Below are 22,826 nucleotides of genomic sequence, written 5' to 3'. Positions count from 1 at the left end.
ATAAGTTGAGATTCATTAAAACTTTATACATTTGGCCCCAAAAAAGTTCTACTGTTTCTACAATTCTGAATTATTTCAGTTGTTGGTCAAAACATCACACTATAGCCAAATATGAATCAGTTAGCTCTCTAAATGAAGAGCGTGTCTCTGTTCTTATCCAAGTGGTAAGAACACTTGGATAGTCTTTTTAAAGCTTCCACTTATGCTGCTTTTTCACCCAAGTCTTTCCCACTAAAACGAGCACACAGAAACCCACAGACTAATGTTCTGCAAGCAGATTTCACTCCATCAACTCAAAAGGCAAGGTGTGCAGTAGTCACACCTTTGTGTGATCCTAGAATAGGCACTAAACAGGCATTAAACTCTTCCCAAAATTAGGAACTACATTTAGAAGTTTCCTTTGCTTTTCAGTTACTCTTGCTATCCAGTGGTGGTTTTGTATTAGTGTTTAAAAACAAACAAATCCACCACAAACAAGAAAGCAAACTCTTCCATATTCAACAGTCATTCACATCAGCTCTGAAATGCAGTTAACAAGTTTTGCCTTTCAATCCCTTGTCTAAAATACTAATTATTTTCCATGTGCACTGAGAATAAAACTGTAACTACTTTCAATTGAGTACAAGTTCTTTTGCAGCAAGAATGGAAAAAATTACTTTGAAAATAGTAATCTGTATAGAAATTATCAAGGAATACAAACACACAATTCCTAACTGCAACATAAGAACAAAAGAAACTGTAAATCTTAAGAAATTAAGAGTGTCACTTTTTCCACTCCTTGTGTTGACTTTAGTTTATAATTTAAATACTGAGTCACCTCAGGCCATTTTTAGAACAGGAGTTTTTGTTGCATTCCACTGAAAAGCAAAAACTAAAAACAAAGGAAAATATTTTTGCAGGACCTCCACTGTACTGTTACCTTCTTTTGTGCTTCTATTCTTCTCCCTTGTTCTTAGTAGGAGTGTTTTACATTAGAATAAACAACATAAAGGAATCCTGTGGGTAGTCAGACCCAGGCCTCTGTTATGAGAAGAAACATGCATTATAAAAAGTCAAGATTTCCAAGTTCTGTCTTAAAAGAGGTAATTACTTATCTTCCACACCCACACAACTGGCTGCCTGCCAGAACCCCACTCCTTAATGGCTACTTCTTTTACCTGCATACTTTTCTCAAGGCCAAACTGTCAAGTGCTATTCCTTCCTTAAACAGGTCCTTTCTATATCTGCAGAGAGAATCACTGGTTACATTTATCTGGTGTCTTATAAAATAACCTGTGACTGAACAACACTCTTGTATTTGTTTCTTCCTCTGTAACTAAGAGCTGGTAAGCCTCCAACTTAGAAATTAATGTCATTGGTCCCTAAATAGACAAATTTATACTTTAATATAATTGTTTCATTTTGTAAAGACTTATAAAAAGCAAAGCCTTATAAGTGTTATTATTAGAAAGGTGAATGAAAATCTACTAATACAAATATTCTGCATCTGTTCACAGGCTGCTGTGTTTGGTCACACAGAAACACTTCAACAATGCCAAATGTAAAGCAAGATGCTTACAAAACATTACTAACAGCTTTGTTACTACAGGTTTGGGGACATAATCTGAAGAGGAACAACACTATTATCTCATTCAATACTCACAGGAGCTTACGTGCAATGTTGACTTGTTAGAGAAAAATGACCCAGAATAGCTTTTCCAACAGTCTATCCATCAAAATCTCAGCTTTGTAGAAAACAACTAAAACAGTCCTGAATGTTCTTCACAACAGCCATTTCCCACCTCTTACAAATAAAGAGCAAAAGTAGCATAAAATGATGGACAATTTCCATAACAAAACAAACTGTAAAGAAACACAAACAACAAATCCCAACAAATATAATTCAAGCAAGGTAGGGCAGCAGGTCATATGGATTAACCTGGGGATGGCAGAGTCCAGCCTTCAAACAACCAGCTTGAGTAAGAAACATCAAGAAATCTTCCCCAAACCCTCCCTATACCCTCTCTTTTTTTTATTTTTCCTTTCCCTTCCTTGAGAGTTTTACAAGTACCAGGATGAAGTGTTAGGTCACAGAAAGCTGAAATTCAAAAAAGAACACAGCAATCTGTACTAGACAATAACTGAGTTAATTATGCCACAAGGAAAAGAAAAACATGGTTGAGCAAGTTCACATCTGGTTCAAAAGCTAGGTAGGAATGGACATGATACAAACAAAACATAGCATTTAATAATTTATTTATTATCTCTAATCATCACACAGTGATGTTCAGATGAGTGTTCAGGGCCTGAAGTGTCTATTTCCTCCTTTCTGAGAAAAGAGGAAAAAAATTGAATGTAATAGAGCTGTGCCAGGTGGCAGAAACTGATAGCAGGACAGTAAGAACAGTCCCACATGGCTTCACCAAGCTGTGAGGTCAGACTAGCTATGACAACCTTTTCTGTATAGGTAAATAACACTCGCCTCTGATTAAACAACAGAGTAAGACAGCTTTTTGACAGGGATCAAATACTGCCAGAAGGGCTGCTCACCATAGATACCAAAGGTGCGTGAAACAGTGTAACCACAAACAGCAGCAGCAGATGAAGATGCTCATGCTCAAGCTGCCCAGCACCATCCTTTATCTGAATATTATCACTCCTCCAGCTGAAGGAGAGTGTTAGGTGAGCACACCTCACCCCTGTCTGTGCAGCCAGGCAGTGACTCCATGCACCAACACTGCTCAATGGTTTTGGTGAAAACCAATCCAAGTTACCCCACTATGGAGTGGGGATCTTGCAGTAACTGCTGCAACATCCAAAGCTGACTATGCTAGATCTGAAATAAAAATATGGTTATGTTTTAAATGTAAGGAGGAAATAGCACAAGGAACATGTTAGAAAACTGCTTATCAAGTAAAATATAGATGCAAACACATATGGCACTACAATCATACAAGCAGGGCACTACCACAGCTCAGTATATATTAAATTCTACACAGCCAGAGTACTGAATAGACAGATGAAGCATGAAATCAGTGCTCCTGAGGCCACAGGCAAAGGTAAATATCCAAAACTTCTGGCAGTTCACTGGAATCATTGCTGTTCATATCTTAACAACAAATGCTATGAAAGCAATACAACTCTACCCAAAATGACCTGGCACACTGTGTACTCCTTGGGTGTGGTGTGGAACTAATTTTGAGGAAACATGCAAGGCTTGATCTCCCAGACAGGTATCCTTCTACTAAAAAAATAATTAGTAAAAGTCTGACAACTCTCTCAAACACAGAAGCCTTTCTGCTCTTTCTGGTCTCAACAGTAGCAACACCTTCCAGCCAAGTACAACTCGGAAAAAACAGCTTTGAGTGTGGTGGCATATTCATGCTGTGTCACAGTTTTTCCTCACTTCCTATTTCACTGGAAAGATGATGGAGTCAGGCACTTTCAGTGGCGCTCAGCGACAGAACAGAGGCAGTGGGCACCAACTGAAATAATGGAGGTTCCCTCTGAACATCAAGAAACACTTTTTCACTGTGAGGGTGACTGAGCACTGGCACAGGCTGCCCAGGGAGGTTGTGGAGTCTCCATCCACAGAGATACCCAAAATCTGTCTGGAAATAGTCCTGGGCCACCAGTTCTAGATGGCCCTGGCTAAGCAGGGAGATTGACTAGAGGTACCTTCCAAACTCAACCATTATGTGATTCTGTCTCCACACTATTTCAATGCCTTTCCCCAATTTGATGGATAGTACCCATCCTTATTTCCTTCCTTCGACTTATCTCAATATTAACTTAACTAAATTAAAGTAAGAGCAATTGTACTGAGGTATGTACAAGTTGAAAAACCAACTGTGTCAGAGACATTGATAAAATCTTCATGCCTGCAAGCTTTTCTCTTTTTCAATTTTCCAAAGTGGTCTGAAATATTATTGTTCTAAGAAATAGGACCATGTGCATGCTACATTTATTTGGATAATACTAGAGAAGGAAAATATGAGGGATTATCAGGTTCTAATTACCTTACTGCCTGAATAAAAATTAATTGGTTTCTTTTCTGAACACTTGTGGTTCTGTAATGCTAAGTGTTTTCAGCATCTCTGTTGGTAATGACCCGATGTACCCAAACTCTAATTTGTAACTTTTAAATTTACCTCTTTTTTTCATTTCAACTGGGCATTTGTGCAACTGCAACTTTCACCAAACTCAATTAGATGGATCAAGTTGTTGGGTTACAACCCAGTAAAGGCCAGCAAAATACCGTATTTCATGGACTTTAATATTTCAGTTGCTCTAGCAGATAAAAAGTATTGAAAAATTTGCACAATATTACTAATAACAGTGAAATGCTTGGAAACATCCTCTGACTCATAATGGTGAAGTCAAGCAGAACTCAGTTCTATGATGAGGTCAGTGAGATTCAAAAAATGCTTACAAGGTACTTGCTAAAGAGATGAAAATCCAGTCTGTTCCAGTACCATACTCCTACACTTTCATAGGATTCATGATTCATATTCAGAACTGCACTCCAGACATTTTTAATCAAACACAGAAGTTAACATATTGCTGCACTTCATTATCCTTCCCTACAAAGTGAGTTGTGGGCACATCTCACACACCACCTGTAATTTCTGCAGCATTGCATCCATAGATGGCAGGGCAGAAGGGCCACTTGGTATGATCCACAATATAATACCAAGGAATTTCACCTAGCTCCCACTTCTGTTCTACATACAAGCACCAACTGCAACCATGCAGACCAAGCTACTCACTCTGAGAACAACATGCAGTCATTCTGCACACCCAAAAGGAGAAATGAGACACCTTCCCTTTACTTTCAGCTCGCAAATATTTGCTTTCTATGTTCAGCAGGTAACAATTATCCTGCTCCAGGCTGAAAGCAAAGCAGACAAGGTAGACTTCAAAGATCAAAGCAGTGGGGGAAAAAAGTTGAAAAATAAAAAAATCACTAATCCAAGAATCAAACACAGGCTATTGCTGGTCCTATAATAGCTCTCAGAAAGTCAAATAAACACAGATGATTAGCAAGGAAATCAGAAGTTTATGTAACACACAAAATCTCGAGACTATCAGCAAAAGTTATTAAGTGTTCCAAAGTCTGCAAATGGCCCCCAAGGAAAAAATTCTAAAATAATATTAATAATAATAAAAATTAACCAGAAATCACAAATTGTATTTATTCTGGCATAAGACCTGTATAATACTTGGAATTAAATATCTGCCTTTCTATTAAAAACATCCATGCCTGTTCAAGCTGGGTTTAAAACATGACCAAAAGACATTTACTAGATTAACATCCTTGCTATCATGTTTTAATTCTTTAAAGATTCACACAATAAAAAGTCAGCATCTGATTCTTAACAGCTAACAATAAGGTCAATATTTTTTCATTAAAAAAAAACCCTAACTTTACTCCTTATTCATAATATAAACCCAGAAAGAAACTAAGGAGTTAAAGCTATTTGGCAGCTGTTATTTTAAACTCCTTTGGGTTTTACAATTTGCAGAGCATGTCAGTTCCTTCACTTTGGAACTTTTTTAAAAAAACACCCAAGCAGAGGAATGTCACAGCACCATCATCTGCTGTAAGTACAATAGTCAGAGATATGATACAGCAGAGGACCTCCTCCTCCAAATCTGTCACTTGTAATAAATTATGGTGTAGCCAGGAGCTGGTTGAGACCAGACAGACAGAGAAATCAAAATTAAGAGAATATGTAGAATCAGACGTGACCTATATAGAAGTGACGGGTAAGGCTGAAGAGAGCAGTACAATTTCTTAGAGAGAGAAAATATGTATGAACAAGGGACAAGGACAGAGCCAATGACTACCCAGTGAAAAGGACAAACAAGAGCATAAAACCTTGAGTACTGTTATTAAAAAGTAGCAGTTTGAGGCAGTATTCAAGCACCCAACACACTAGTTTCTTGTTAAAGGTGCTCAGAAAGTAAAGACCAAATATGGCACTAAAACCCAGCCACAGCGAATTTAGCTCAGAGACAAAGTCTGCATTGCAAGACCTGCTGGGCAAGTGCCACACAGCAATCAGATACTGTCTTTGACCAGAATAGCTAGAATAAGTAAGAAAAATAAACACAAGTAAGAAAAATAAATGCTTATGTTTATAATTCTTCAAACGAATGCCCTTTTCCCCATAAGCTCATATTTTCCCCACCTATTGAGAAAAGCTATTCCATCATGCAAACATCCCATGACCACATCAAGTCCCTGTATCTGGGCAATACAAACCCTCTCTCAAAGAGAGATCCAGTGAGAACTGAATAAAGAAGTTGGCATTTAAAGATAGATAAAATGCTACCCCATCATTTCATAACCTTGCACGAATTTTACTTCCTCTATTAGTATCCACTTCCATTAAACCCAAGCTGTCAACACGAACTAGCAAACAGTCAGCTACCCTCCAGCTCATACTCAGTACCGCAGGACAGCGGCTCTGAAGCACTCCTGAGCATGCCAGCCTTTGGCAAATAAAGGGGAACACCTTCTTCACTTACCAGCTTAGAACAAGCAGCCAAAGCCAGTAAGACAACACTAAGTACCTTTCATGTTTTCTATTGTGTTTACCTCTTTCAACTATTTCCATTTTCAGATGAACTTGTTTCCTGTTTCTACATTACTTGCTTTTCTCTGTTGCACAGCTTACAGCGTTAGAAGGGGTCACAAAGCAGAACTTCTATTTAGCTCCCTGGCAATGGAAAACATTCAGAAGCCACATCTTGACAGATTACAGCCCAGCAGAACCCCAGTCACAAGCTGGGGCCCTCATGCGCTACTGCTATCTACAGATATCTAACAGCCAAGCAAGAAGTTATAACAGTGGTAAGACGGGAAAGCCCAGCATCTCTAAGTACTGAGAGCAAAACAATGAGACATCTGTTCTAAGCTCACACAGCAAGGCAAAAACAACTGCACAGCAGCCACCATTCTTCTGAACAGGAGCCAGTAAGATGAATGTTTCTTCATTTTCCCCAATGAGTTCATAAAATGTTCATCAGAATCATCCTTTTATTTATTGCACAGATCCATATGATCTGGATGCTTTTCCCAAAAAGCAGCAGCAGTGAGGTGTGGATGAGGGTGAAGAACAGGAGCACAGCCTGCTCACTGCTCTGCGTTCAGCCATACCATCCCACACTGAGGAAGCTGCAGTTTAGGATCCTGGGCTGAGAGAAAGCCACCACAACAGATCACCTAAGTCTGTATGCAACATGTCAAGAACACTGAGGACTGGCCAACACGACAGCAGTTGGTAGCCATCAGATACTGCCACGGCTGTCAAGATAACCAAGCTTCCCTCAAGTAGGAACAATAAAAAAACAATGCTCTCTACAACCTCATCTCTGCACATCCCTCCGTGGTACTAAAGGTCAGCAAAATGCCTCATTCCACCTACACACTGAGCATCTCTCACAATGAGCATCAGGAAGTACTGAGCAAGCAAATCCTTCTCAATCCCTTCTGATGGGGATTAAGAATCTGGGAAAGGAACCAGACATATGGATTAGAGTCCTTCAGAAGCTAAAATGCAGTTGTATTTCAAGCAACTGGAACAACAAGTTGAAACACTTCCAATTTGTCAGGGACTTACAGTTATTAGAAGAAACATAAGTAAGTCCTTTATGAGATGTAGATGTGACACTTAGGGACATGGTTTCGTGATGGACTGTTGTACTACATGATCTTAGAGGTCTTTTCTAAATGATTCTACGATTCCTCAAGTAAACATCCAGGTAAGAGAACTTCTGCAACGCACAGCAACAGTTTCCTGTTGGAAACAAAGGTCAGAGGCAAGTTCAAGTGAACCTGACAATGCATAAAATGTCTCCAGAATCGACACAAGGATGTGTCTGGACAGCCTCCAAAAAAAAAAAGAATCAGGAAATAACTAAGCAACTCTTAGCAAAACTCCCTGATGAACTATTCATCTCCTTCATACTTTGGCCTGAGCAAGCTCCTTGCTCTAAGACAACACAGCAGCACACTGAGGATGACACATGTTCATCTCCTCTGAAAGTCAAGGTCATCAGGACTATGTGAAGAAATTACTGGCCACTCCCCAAGGTGATTATCTACACCACAACTGCTGGCAATTGAAGTCCTGCTGTCAAAAATTACAAGTATAGCAGAAGATTCAGCTACCAGACATATTCTAAAGGGATGGCATGGAGTGCTTACAAACCATAAAAAAATCAATGCACAAGACACATCATGTTACCTAAACCTAAATGTATAATTTTTTGTTGTTTTATATTCCTGATAGAGAAAATCGTCAGCATATCAGTTACAAACAAGTATACAGGAAGAGTTAGAACTCAAGGACTTACTATGACCACCCAAGAGAAAAATCTACCAGTACTGATTTTCAGTAATGTCATTCACAGAGTAAGACATCTGATTCAGCATCTGGCCAACATTTAGGATATCTTAACCACCTTACTTATCTTAATACAGATAAAAATATAAACAGTAGGTCAGTTCTCCATCTTAATGCTAAGTGTATTTGTGTGTCTAGAAAGGATCATTTTGAATAGTATCAAAGGCACTATCACAAGCTAAAGGCTAAATTGTCTTGAGCTACTAGAATGAGAGAAAAAATTCTAAGTGCTATAGTTTTACATAAAAGATATAAAGGTCTAATACTAAAATTCAGTTTTTCTGATAAAGTTGGAAATTTCTAAGAACTCCCAATAATAGTATGAGATACCATGAAAACTGCAGGGAAAAAAAAAAAAACAACAAACCAAAACCCAAAAAACCCCAGGAGCTAGAAATGTTTAACTAGAGGCCTCAGATTGTTTAAAAATCCCAAACAAGGGAGTACCCATACTCACACACTCAATTAGCTCACATGCTTTCTGCTAGCAAGGGTTTGTTGCAAATCTACCTGCCATGAACAAGAAGGAACAAACACATCTGTAAGCATTTGCAAGCCAAAACTGCTTTGAACAAAGCCAGTGAACAGAAAAGATGACACAACTTCTGGTGTTATTGAAATATCCACAGCAATCCAAGGACAAAATTGAAGCTAAGTATCCTGGAGAAGACATTAATTTCACAGAATAATGACCATTCACAAAGGACAATCTCTGTAAGTTGTTCAAAGTACAGAGTATCATGCCATGAACACATAACTGAAAATGGTGGAAAATGCATTACAGTTTTACTACTGTGAGGTAAGCTTTGATTCATACCATATGGCCTTACAAGACAAGCATATGTGCACATCTGCACATGTGAGCATGAATGCCGAGGTCTCCAACCAACTGCAGCCAGCACAGTTTCTTAGCAGAAGTAACAAGACAGGATTCCAACAAACAAATACATAGTTTTTTAAGAGTCACTCAAAAACCCAAATCCTACTGACTTACAATTTTTGTCTCAGAAACCTGGTAATTAAGACAAACTGAGACAAAGGTGTGAAGATAACTAGGTGTTATATGCTTATATTTGTTTTACTCTTTACAAGGCTTAAAAAACCTCCAAACAAAACTAATCACACCAATATGTGAATAATTCATGACAAGGAAAGGGATCAATGGACTTACAATTAAGTTCTTTTCTTCTTCCCTGTTCTTTTTAAGGTGGTATAAACCACAGTTTTTTATTCTGCCCTCAGGCGAGGTCCACCTGTGAGGTCCTCTGAATTCAGAGCTACTTCACAAAAATCACAGGTCATCAGTTTGGTTATAAAGTAGCAAAAATATTAAACTTAATATTATAATGTAAGCATGGAGAAGATTGAAAAATGTAACTGGTTATCAGCAAAATTCCTGAAATCTACATTTATCAGTGTTGCCTGACTCTCTGAATTAAATTAATTGCTCCCTATAGTTTTTTCTGTGTTGTAACTACAGACAAGTATTGACTTCTTAAATGCACCTTGAATTTGAGGTGTTTTATCCTCCTGCTGCTTCAGAGAATGAAATGAGATTCTGATGTTATCTGCAATGTCAAGTTTTGTGAGTATTTTTGAAATACACATTTGTTTACAAGACTATGTTTTAAAATGTAGGTTATGTTCTGTCAAAATGAAATAAAGTTCAAAATTAAGTTCAACTCAGAAGGAAAGGGAAGGTGAAGCAAAGCGCAAGAAAAAAAGGAAGAAGGATCTTAGTAATTGTAGCTGGAATCCATTCAAACTTCATTTCCTATATAGGAATTTTCATGTCTTCTATCATCTTCATGCTTTTTATTTTTGCCCCCCTTTTAAATCTTCTTAGTTTCTTTACATACATATATTCAGAAAAAAAAGCTTGCCATTCATTTTGGGGACAAGTTGCTGTGTACACAAAAAAACCCCTCAGAATTAAACATCAGGATAACAGGTAGGGGCTCTCTGCCTTCCCAGAAGGCTGAAAGCAAGCCCAGACTGCTGACACACCACCGTGCTGCCCACTGCCAGGCAACTTTCTGCTTTACCCTTTACACTCATGCAAGTGTGACAAAGAAAAGCATCGAACTGCAAGAAGAGGAGGAATAAATCTGAACATTATTTCAGAAGGGCTCATGCAGAAGCTTTATTACTAAGTATCACTTAATTGATTAGAAGTTCCCTAACCATTGAAGTAAAAATGGAATAAATTAAGAACAAACTCTTGTGTGGGCTTGATTTACTTCCCAGCCCTGACCTAGACAGTGTATTGTCATGGTCACTGCACTTTCTCTTTACTCCTGACCTTATTTTATCCACAACAGACATACCCTCCTCATCCTGTGACTAGAGAACAAGCAACGAGCCTTTCTTTTCCAAGGAAGATACAATCTTTTATTAATTTGTACTTTTATTACTTTTATCATGCACTCAAGAAGCTGTAAGAATAACTTAAAAGATTAAACTCAGCAAGAGAAAGTGCTGTTCTTTTTGGCAAACATACCCATCACCTTCAAAGCCTCTGGGCTGTTAAAAGCTCTTCTGAATTTTAACATTTGGAGTAATGAAGGCTGCATTTTACTATCTCCACAAAGACACACCAGAAAGTAAGCAATGACCTGCAACCCAATAATGTCAGATATCATTTGATTATAGCGAGCCCCATGATGCACCAAGGCTCTGTCAGGATGGACTGTTTCGAGAATATTCTTACTAGCTGTTAACCTGTACAGCATTAGACAGAATGGCATGAAGTTACAGTGAGGCCATGAGACTTTCTGCCCCGTGTCAGCATCATGGTAAGGAAACAGTGCCGTGCACTTACTTTTCCTCCCATTCAATATATTCCTTCTTGGAAATGCTAACATCACCACAGGCACACAGAGTACAGAGAGAGCTTGGCCAGAAGAATTTAAGCTTTAATATTTTCCCCCTTGCAATCAGGCTAGGTGTAAGGGAAGATGACATTTGATTACCCCAAGCAGCTAACTGATGCAAGACTTGATCCTCAAATGCATCGCATATTAAAAAGCATCTTTGTTTACATGCAATCATCTATGGTAAGCAAAGATTCTCTACCACTCTGAAGGAACCTACAGGTCTTTCACTTGTTAATAAGTTATATCTTGAGAGCTTATATGCATTTTAAAAAATTTTTTTCACCACTTTTAAGTACACTTTAAAGCATGCATTAACTTGCACATAGGAATAACCATTACCTCTCTAGGAGTCCACCACAAAAACTCCTCTACTCTGTTTGCCTAGCCCCTTACCCCTCAAAACTCATGGCTATTTTTCTGTGCACAGAAAGTCTTGAGACATGACACTACTCTAACCCCCTCTCTAATGACAACATCTGCTGAGAGGGCTCACTCAGCTCTTTATGCAGCAGTAGTAAAACCATGCTTTAAAAAAACCTCAAACAAATGAAACAACCCCTCCAAGATTCACTGAGAGATTACACACAGGTAAAATTACTAATTAAAACAACATCTTCACCAAGGCTCTGAACATAGCTAAAGAATGGCAAGTAGTTTTTGCTGAGGTAAAGCTTCATAGAACAGGTTAAGTATTTGTATTGGACCTTCAAATGTCTGGAAAAATGAATGGTTTTCAACAAGAACTTTAGTATAGCAGATTCTCTTCCTTCAACAACTGATTTTTAAAGTACTTTTACTAATTTAATATTCTAAAGCCCACCGCAGTCATAGCTTACAGCAATAAGCAAACTTGAAATTCATCCCATTTCAAGTTCTAGCTCCTACTGCTTCAGGCTGCTTGAACCAAATGTATATTTACTCTTCATGTAACACGCTAATAACAATATTTACATTGACTAAGTTTAATGCCACAGTTCCCTCTAAAAAGTTTTAACTAGCAGTATACTAAACAATGAAATAAAAATTCCTTTGTTCTTGCAGGACAGTTAACTTTTGAAGAAAATGAGTGTCATCAAATTAAGAGTTTTATGGTAGGGAAAATGTAACAGTCTCCACACACAGATTCACCACAAAACAACGAAAAAAATGCTCTCATTTCAAACACGTATTCCTGGGTCCTGCAATCATACATCATGAACCTAGAGACTGGCCCAAGCTTAAGCTACTTGCCAGGGCTTCAAATGCTGAAATAAGATGTGAATACTGCAAGAATATTCTGGGTAATAGCAGTGAAGATAGAAGAACAAGTATATAGTTGTGCTTCACTGTGTCTGTCAATGTTACTATCCCAAGTAGCCTTTTTAACTGTTGTAATATTTGTCCAGGTCAGCATACTACTCAGCAGGTTTCAAAACTTGTCAGGACCACAATGCAGAGAGAAGTAAAGGCTCCCATCCTGAGCTGATGGCTCCTATTCTGCAAACACAACACAAAGCCTAGACAAGTTTATCCCCTCCTGCCCAGAGGTGTGTTCCTGCCCTTGTCCACCTCACCCCCTGCAGACCATCAGTCCTGTCTCCAGAGCTCCTGGATACGCTTATTTCCCTAGCAATGGTTGCCCAATTCAAACAGAAACAAGAAAGGGCGATGAACACTCCCTAGCACACTTTATCGCCTGTCATCAGCAAAACCAAACCAAGCCTTTCAAGACACCAAAGGGCCAACACAGGGACAGAAGTAGGAAAAAGAGTTAAAAGTTCTTATCTCTCAGCTGACACTCCAGTCTTGAAGACATCAACACAAAAGTGCAGTAGCTAAGGAAAGTAAAGCAATTAGCTGAAGGAAGGTGGGAATCACTCTGGCTGGCAGACAGATCAGAGAGGAGTGACCAGACACTACCACGCATCGTGCACCAAACATGTCAAACCATGTGCTGACAACTTGCTGGCAAAACTTACTCTACCAGAAGACTATGGTAAGTGCCAGTACTGCCCCCACGTTTCTTTAGCATTCAAATGAACTAAAATGTATAATTTCCTCTCAAGCCATTTAGAACATCCAGAGAAAAGATGACTCAGGTACTAACTCACCTGTTGCCCTACAACTGGGAGAAACACTTGTGAGCACTTGATACATCACAGTACATGTCACAGGACACTTGACCTGAAGCTGTGGATGGAAGTCTGTTTAAACTTCTATGCAAGGTACAAACTGGAAATCCTGGGCACGGACAAAAACTTGTTCTGACAAGAGACAGTTGCAACTGAAAGTGCCTCAAATTATCTGCCAGCATCCAGGTCCAGGTCTGCCAGTATTAACTGTATAATACAGGTTTTTTCCCACTGTAAGCAAATTGGTTTTTAAAAAAATTCTTTATGCTTTTACTTTGAGCAATGGGATGGTATCGTATTTCCAGATAAAAGCAGTTTCCTTTAAGTAGTAACTTTTAAAACAGTTACCTTTCTAAATGTTGTGCTTATGTCTTATGCTTTAGTTCTACAAAAAAATGTAATCCTGCATCAACTGGCACTGCTGCCATGAAGTCCTTGTTTTCCCTTACCAGGTCCTCCCAGCCCTTTCTGCTGCACCAGCAAGAGCATTTGTGTAATTTCTGATGAATCCAGTCAGGGAAATGATTCAGGTGAAGATTGAGCTGATGCGTATAGCAGTTTTCAGTTGGATAACTTCCTTGATCTGGTTTACCACATTGCTACACAAATGCCAGTGTGAGAAAACAAAGATGAGAGCAACCATGCAATTTAATTCAGAATAATCAACCCCTGGGAATACAAAGCTAATTAAAAACATGGCAAAAAACACATAGGCAAGTCCAAACAACTCTACAAGCCTCCTTACTTGCTTCTAAACTTTTCCTTTTGTTTATTTATTCTTGGGAGTGAAACACTTAGGTTCATAAGCATAATGCTACAAAGACAAATGGTTTAGAAATGTAAATAGACAATAACTCTTGTTTGAGTTTTGAAAAGCACATAACCCAGCCAGGTAGTCCAACAGTGTGTTCTTTCTTCACACAGTTTATTACACTGTATATATTGAGTAGCTCAAGGCCAAGCCAGAGGGCAACACAGAGGGAGGCAACAGTGAGGGAGGATTCATCTGACTAAATGGGAATTCTAATAGTGTTGTGTAGGCTGCCATGCTCAGAGAAGATTCACACAGTGGATATTCATCAACCCAAATGTTCTTACTCCAGGTGACAGGAATGATACTTTGCTCCATTAGCTGAGATAAGATCTTCTTGTCTGTAAAAGGACCGTGGGCGACTCACTACAATGCAGACACCTGAAGACTGCAGACACCCAAGCCAGACAAGATGCCTCCATCTGCTACCCTGGATGCAAACTTGCATACCTCTCACATGAGGAGTACTTGATATGTACAGACTGAGATATGACTTATTTGGATCTTAACCTTTCACAACTTTTTACAGTATGGTGAAGAGCAAGAGGGCCGGACAAAACTGCTGACACAATGATTTCCTTGCAGCAGCAGTACAAATGCAGCTTTTACCTTAATTTGGTGCTGTTTTCTTAGCAAGTCTCACAAAATCACCTGAGAAACACTTGTTGTTGTGTATATGCCTTTGCTTATAAAGGATGAAAGACATCATGTTTCAATAATGACAATCACAAAGGTGGAATGAAACAAGAGGAAGAACCAATACCACTATCACTTCTGTTCATCAATGCAGGAAGAAGGGCTCTGTTTTCTTTTAAAAAGCAGGAGTTCTTTATCTACTTCTCTACCTCCTATTTATCTCAGCATTCATGGACTGTCATGGTGAGCTCCCCTTTGCTGCTAAACACTATTACTGTATCAAACCTACCACATAGTACAGCAGCTCTCAGCAGTCCTGCAGCTACAACTAACTGGAAGCATTATGCACCGCATTGGATTCAGCTTCTTTGTTGTCCCCAAGTTGAAAGGATGCTGCTACTTCCTTCCCCTTGGCTTCCGCTCCGTGCTCCATTTCCTCTCTGCTAACTTCAGCTGCCACTGTGTCTCCTCAAAGCCCTCAGGGCACAGAGGCTGAGGGTGGCCCCTACAAGTGACTCCAAGTCCAGCAAGGCTTACGTGGTCCCTCTATACTGCTGGGTGCTCTTGCCTCCATCTGAAAAGCACCCACGACAGCAGCAGTTTGCCATGGTGCAGTGCCCACTCACAGCGACAGGGAGGCGTCACCTGCCAGCGAGGTGTTCAGATAATGAACAAAGACAGGAATTCACTGCCTACGATGCTGCCACTGAATGGCACAGGCAGTGACAGCTCACAGAACTGCAAAAAGAGTAGGAACAATTAAAGATAGCTCTGGTGTTGGACTTCCAGAGACTTTTGTGCCCTGCCTGCATAAACTGCTTGTACTCAAAACATACTTTTATACCCACTGGAGCTCTGTTTAAATATATCCAATCCCCCAAGTAGATAGTGATGATCCCTAAGTAACAGCAAGTCAAATTTAGAGAATATACTGTACATAAATGAATCTTTCCTTCAGTTTTTCCTCAGGATCTGCTGCTCTTCAAGCTAGCAAGAGTGGCATGGGTATATCTGAACCAGAACATCAGCATTTTACAGAAATGAAAATACTGCTCTATGTTGGAACATACTTAAAAATACTCCTTTCAAGGGCTCAGACATGCTATTATGTCAACTGTGATCCTGTCTTAAAGTGGAAGATTCAATGCACTTAGAAAAAGCAACAAAAAATTAGAGTATGTTCACATTCTTATGGCTCTGTATAAAAAATACATATATATATATTCCAGTTTCTAATAAAACTAAAAATGGTATTTGTAAAAAGCGTGTGTATAATGCTTATTACCCATGCACAGTAAGCCAGATATTACATTAACTGAAAGCTTAATGTAAACCAGCCTTCAGAATAATCTTTCTGGAATTTCTGAAGGAAAAAAAAAAGCACTCAGTTTTCTCTGGCACTTCCTAAAACAAAATGTTTTAGTGTACATTATTAACATGTATCATATTAGTATCATTACACTGATTTTTTTTTTCCTAGTAAATATAACCATTTACACAGACTTCTTGACTCCCTTATTTTTGCTCCCTGGCATGTATATGGTAAAACTATTTGGACCTGTGGGAGAAGCAGAATACCAACACCACAGTTCTCTCTGAAGTTGCCTTTCTTCATATCTAAAGGCAGAATAGATATATATACTGGAGCAAATGAAAACTGATCTTACAAAAAACGCAGCTTACAGAAGGTAATTAATGTGTAAGCCAACAGAAATACTGAAAGTGCATTGTTTTGATTTCAAGTTGCATGTATTTCTGAGAGATTACTTAGTTTGCCTTTGGCTGACTGGAAGAAGAACACTCCGTAAATTATAAGCATGAGGTTCACAACAACTGTACTGATCCAATGTACTGGCATTTGAGATGTGGAATAGCAGCATCACTCCCAACCACACCGCTATTCAATGGTGAGACTTCAAGCAAGGCTGTTAAGAAATGCCATTTAAGCTCAAACTCCAATCTGCCAGGTACAGCATATTCCCATAATGACATGACCAAAGCACTGCATTTCCTTGACATGCATTTTCTTCTTAGTTTTCTTCCTCTGCCAAGCCTGGTTTTGCCCACAGAAGACATGAGTAAAAACCTAATCTGAAGTTTGTAATAACTGGAAGTAGAATGACATTTCTGTGCCTCCATTTACCAAAACGACTGGAGATTTCTGATATTTTTTTAAAAATCTAAATGCACAATTCTTCTTCCTCCCCAGCACATAAATACATATAGCCAAGCTTCTGTTAACCATTACAATTAAAAATTGTACAATTGCATTTCATTGTTACCAGAAACCTTTATTTGAAATCATTCACTTAGCCAAAAGTTGACACAGCCATCCGTAAAAGCCTCATGAACCCAGTTTTAGTCTCAAGCAGGAAAAGGCATTAGTGTGGTGTAAAAAAAAAAAAAAGACAAAAAATAAAGAGAGAGGGAGAAACACATGGCAATTAACACTGTCTCAAGACACAAGTGGGCAAAAAAGACACAAGTGGGCTTGCAGGGAAAGCCAGCATATGAATTTGTTGCTTCACAAGTGCATACACGCATTATTAAAGGTACCTTGAATCATTTAGTGTAAGGTATTACAAGACAAAAGGGTGAACACAAATGCTCAGGAGAAAAAGACTGCAGTTTTAAACCCTCAGATCACCTAGGTAACTTGTTCATCTGACAGTGAAATCAGTAACTAGGCATTTGCAAGCATTAGTTGTTCAAGACAAACATGAAAAAAACCCAACCAAAACCCAGTGCTTACCTGGATCTGATAATTGATAAAATCAATAAACACCTCATCTTCATTAACATTTTACAACACTGTTCAGTACTGAGTAAGCAATTGGCTCCTCCACTAAAATAATGCAATGTCTTTTTTACTGCTTTAGAGCAATTTAGCTTCTACTCTGAGGAGTCCATTTGTGGTCACAATGACATAAACCTTTGGATTTGATGTTCATTAGTAATTTGCAGCTGAATGAGAAGAGGCAGTATGGCAGTGCAAGAGGAAAGAGAGAAAGACTATTAAGACTATTTCTGCATCACCTAAACTTTAGCATCATTGTTAAAACTGCAAGCATGGGATAACCAGTTTAAAAATAAACAAACAAAAAAAAAAATCAGCCCAGAACTGGGGGGTCTTCTCAGAGCTGTGACTGTGCTGTCCAGAAAAGCAGACTTTGCAGAATGTCCAGCTGAAATGGCTGTGCAGTTAGCTTCCATGAAATAATGGCAGCTTGCAGGAAGGCAATTCCAAACAGCAGCACTGAAGCATCAACCCTCCTGTCCTCCATGCACACAGAGGGAAAAAACACTGCAGGTTCTGACTAAGCAGCAACATCTGAATTTTTATTCACCACCATACTGGAAAATAATTATCTACCTAATCTCATTCTAGGATTGTGAAGATGAGATATCCTGAGCATATTCATCTACTGGTAGGCTAGTATTTGAATTGGGTGCTATTTATTACACAAATGTTATTTTATTATTAATAACGTCTATATTTTGAAGAACTAATAAAATAGGAAGACCAAGCGAAATACGAGTTAAAACCAATGCACACTGCAGTAGACAAATATAATGCCAGATTTCAGCACTAAACCAGAATATTCGAGGATTTCTCTGAAAAGACCTCCCTAGCAGCTACAAATGAATAATCTTCATCTTCTACTGAGAAGCAAAGTTTCCAGGCAATAAAGAAATTTAATCCCTTCCCAAATTACGCTGATTATGCTTACATTATGCTCTCCCTGGTTTAATGTTACATCTTCATATAACTCTTAAATTCCTATTTGCCAGAGGTCCGTTGTTAGGTTTTACACAAGACCTATTCATGTGAAAAAACATGCACCATATATTGTGTGTACTCACCAAACAAATCACCAGTACCAACAGAAATTCAGCTTAAGGGTTAGTCTGGGGGCTTATTTGCTTATTTTAGTATTTGCACACATTAATTTCAGCACTAAAAGAAACTGAGGTTCTGGAATACCTGTTAGAGCAATTAAAAATCCAAACAAAACCAAAACCAAACAAAAACCCCACAAAACTGTAATTCAGTCCTCATCTGAAATACCTGCCAGGTTTTACGTACTTGAGAGAAGTTAGAGGTAAAGGTTCTAGAGGGTAGCTTCATGGACATCTGACACTGCTGGGCTTCCAAGCACCAACACAAACAAAAGCAAACCTATCTGTGAGAATTTTGCCCTATCAAAGCAAGTACTGAGACTTAGAGGGTACCTCTGTGACCTTCAGAGGCCACAAGAGATCTGCATAAAAAAGTCATTCCATTTCCTAAATACAGTGCTAAGTGCAGAGCTTAATAACCAGTACTTCCATATTCACAAATTACATAATAGTCTGGCTGAGGAGAATTTGAAGCTGGGACTGTCTGAACATATGTCTGAGACGAATAAAGGAGAGAAATGCTTGATGCAAAGCATCCCTGCTCATCCTTTCCTGATCAGAACAGTGACTGCAAATCCTACCTTCAAAAAGCTCCAAATCCAAGACCTATTTATTTGGTTTGTTAACAACGATGTGGAACATCTTAACCAAGTCTCATTTGATCAGTCCCACCATGAGGAGGGCTCTCCACCCTAGTCTCAGGTAACCTGTCCAGCAACAAATACTGCAGCTGAAGCAACTATTCCCTAATGGCATGCTCTGGCTTTCTAACCTCTACCTTTATTTCAATCACTTGGTTTTTGACTAGTCCATTCAGCCACAAAGGAAAAGACAGTCATGTGCAAACATCCCTGAACTTCAGCAATGGCCCTTTACTTGTACCTATAACTGTGACCATAGTACTAAAAGGGCAAGAGGGAAAACCAGCTAGTTTAGGTTTTACAACCATTTAGCACTTATGGTGCTGAGTGTATATAAACTGGGAATGTACCTAGTACTAAAACTCTTTTCCCCAGAAAATCATCACACCTGATGTTCAGGAAGTTATTCAAGGCTACAAGCTGGCATCACATAAACTTTCAAAAAAAGATACACAGTAAGGAGGTGGTAATTAGGAAGCAGAATACACTTTGATATGAGATCAGCTCTACATATCCCCTTGTACTAATGTACATGCCTAAAGAATAAGAATATAAAATAAGAAGCCACTGGGCTTCTAATCAGGCTTTGGAAAGTGGTATTATGAAAACTCAGATGTTCTTACATGGAAGACAAAATTAGACATTTCTATTTCGATAAAGATATTCCCAACTCACTGACATAGCTGTTATTACTCAAATAATCAGCCATCAGTCTTGATGTAGATGTAGCAGCTACAGACAAGCCTTTCCATGCCATCTGAATTGAGCCTGACAATAGTAGACAGGATCAGCAAGACAGTTATAAGGCACTAATTCTGCCAATATCTCATCACTTTGATTACATGAAGGAGATTTTCCATATGATACAAAAATTGTCGTTGATTTTGATATTACCTTAGTATCTGAAGTGCTAGCTTCATGAGCCACACACAGCTCTGGTTTTCTGGCATGCTTGTCAATAAATTCAGTATATCCCAAATTTAGTGGTCTTTGGGTTTTAGTTAGTGGTTCTTATTCCAGAACGAACAGCTTTTTTTTTTTTCTCCTTTAAAAAAGGCAGAAACTGGTATTGTGTTTGACATCAGACAGCCCGGCGTAGTAGGTTTTCCTACAAGACACCTTTGCCTTTTGACTACCCTTGTGTGTGAACACATGCTCACCCAGATTCTACTTAGGGTACCTAAATCCAACCATGAAAGAAGGAAATCAAAAAGGTTACTTTCAGTGTTTTATTTCTTGCAGCAAGCATCGCTTACTGATTGTTACAACCTGTGTGAGATAAGGAAAGCTCTGAGGAAACAGGACATAAGCATACCCTCCACATGGTGCACATCCACCCCAGTGCAGCGGGAAGGATGCTGCCAGCCCGCTACCATGAAGGCTCAGCCGGTGTATGATCGCTCGTGCCAGATGACACATTTACCCATTTGACAATACATACCACAAGGCCAACGCTGACCACAGGGGAGGATGCATTTCCCTCTAACACGTCTTGTACCCCTAGGTACACAAGTTTTCTGCATCCGGACATACCCCCGGCAGGCGCGATGCCGCCGCAGCATCCCTGATGGAGCCCGACGGAGGGGTTGCCCTCCTGCCACCAATCCCAAGGCCAAGGGCGAGGAGGGCACGGCGGTGTTTCCCCCGTCGCCGAGATTCCACACGGGGGAGGGCTGGAGGGCAGGTGCACCTCGCCGGCCAAGGGGCTGCTACACCAGGGCACAGGTGAAGATCAGACTTGCGCAGCCCAGGGCAGGACCCGCAGCCCGGCACAAGAGCATCAGGAGCTGCTCCAGGTGCCCCCGGGCGCTCGGGCACTGGCTCGCTGCGCCCGCCTAGGCGAAGGCGGAGGACGACCCTGCCCGGCTGGGGAGCGTCTCCGCCCGGCTGCCCAGGGGCAGCGGTGACAGACCCCGCCCGGCCGGCGAGAGCCACCGCGCCGAACAAAAGGCCCGGCGGAGGCCCGGAAACGTCCCGGGGCTGCGGCCGAGCCGCGCCGTCAGCCCAGGGGCGAACCCCAGCCCGGCCGCCCCGCACGGCCTGCGGCCGCCGGTGCTCCCCACCCGCCTCTCGCCGCCGCGTCGGGCCCTGCGGCGGGCACGGTGAGGAGATGGGAAACCGGGGGGAAAGGACGCAATGCAACGGCTCCGGCGGCGCCGAGGGACGCAGGGAGGAACTGAGGGGGCAGCACAATGAGGCCAGCGCAGCCCCTGCCCCTGCCAGTAACAAAAGCTCCCCAGCCGCGGGGCTGCCTCCGCTTCTCCGGGCTGCGGGGTCTGCGGCGGCCGGCGGAAGCCAGGAGAGGTCTCACATCACCGACTCGCTTCCCCGCCGTACCCTCGGTCCGGCCCCCCGCACAATGCAGCCCCCGCCGCCCCGGGGACCGCCGCACAAAGCGGGCCAGTCCCGCCGCCCATCCCGCACCGACCTTGAGCCGCCTCGGGCGCCCCTAAGGTTTTGGTCACCGCCTTCCACACGTTGCAGCCCAGCAGGCAGAGGAGAAGCGCCGCCGACCTGCTCATTTCCACCCGCCGCCGCCAGCCGCCGCCAGGGAGAGAATCGCCGCCGGAGCCGCTGCCCGGAGGAGGAGGAGAAAGAGCCGCATCAGGGGCTGGCCCGCTCCGCGCCTCCCTCCATGTTGCCGTGCGCTGCCCCTCCTGCTTTCTCCGCCTGCTGCATTGTCGTCCCGCCGCTGCGCCCCGGCTCCGCGTCCCGCGCTGTCCCCCCAGGCGGGCGGGCGGGCGGCGGAGGAGAGCGGGAAGGAAGGGGAGGCGGGAGAGCTCCGCGGCCCCGCTGCCTGTCCGCTCGGGTTTATTCTTTAATTCCGCTCCCGTTTATCCCCCCGTTCTCCCCGCGGGAGCGGCCCGGGCTCCCCGCCCGCCCCTTAACCCTTGGCGGCACCCCCTGCCCTGCCCGCGCCCGGCGGCGCAGCGCCCCCTGCCGCCCGTGCCCCGCCGCGGGGCTCCTCTGCAGCGCCGGTGCTGCCCCCGGCCCGCCCGGGGCGGCCGCGTGTCCCGCGGCAGCCGGGCCGGCCCCGCGCCCGCCGCCGCCGCCGCGCTCACCTGCCGCGGGGGGCCGGGTCCTGCCCGGCCGCGCCCGCCGCCCCCTCTCCCTCCCTGAACGGCTGCAAAATGGCCTCCCCGGCCGTGCCGGCCCCGCTCGCCTCCCACCGCAGCCGGCGGGAGGGACGAGGGGGAAGGCGGGCGCGGTGACCTGCTCTCCGCACGGCGGGGACGTGGCGGGTCGCAGGGTCCCCCGCGGCCCCGCGTGACCTCCGGCCGGGCCCCTGCCGCTGCTGGAGTATTTAAAGCGAATTTCAAAAACAAAACGAACCAACCAACCACAAAGCAACAGCAAATGCACCCATCTACTGGGTTTAATACAAAATAGTTTTTTAAAACGCTACAGCAAACTGCATAGGAACGGTGAGCTCTGGGTTGGAAATCCTGGCATTGAGG

General features: G+C 41.9%; 1 protein-coding gene across 1 annotated transcript in view; it reads right to left on the bottom strand.

Annotated features, from left to right (window-relative positions):
• FAM171A1 (family with sequence similarity 171 member A1) overlaps positions 1–22,277 on the bottom strand; it is an 87,356-nt gene extending 65,079 nt beyond the window's left edge. The window contains exon 1 of the mRNA XM_038130209.1: positions 21,797–22,277. Coding sequence (XP_037986137.1) covers positions 21,797–21,890 — 94 coding nt within the window. The 5' untranslated portion in view covers positions 21,891–22,277. The remainder of the gene's footprint in view (positions 1–21,796) is intronic.
• Positions 22,278–22,826: the final 549 nt, after the last annotated feature.

Source organism: Motacilla alba, chromosome 2 (assembly GCF_015832195.1).
Source record: "Motacilla alba alba isolate MOTALB_02 chromosome 2, Motacilla_alba_V1.0_pri, whole genome shotgun sequence".
Lineage (NCBI taxonomy): Eukaryota > Metazoa > Chordata > Aves > Passeriformes > Motacillidae > Motacilla > Motacilla alba.
This window is presented reverse-complemented; position numbering and strand designations above follow the sequence as displayed.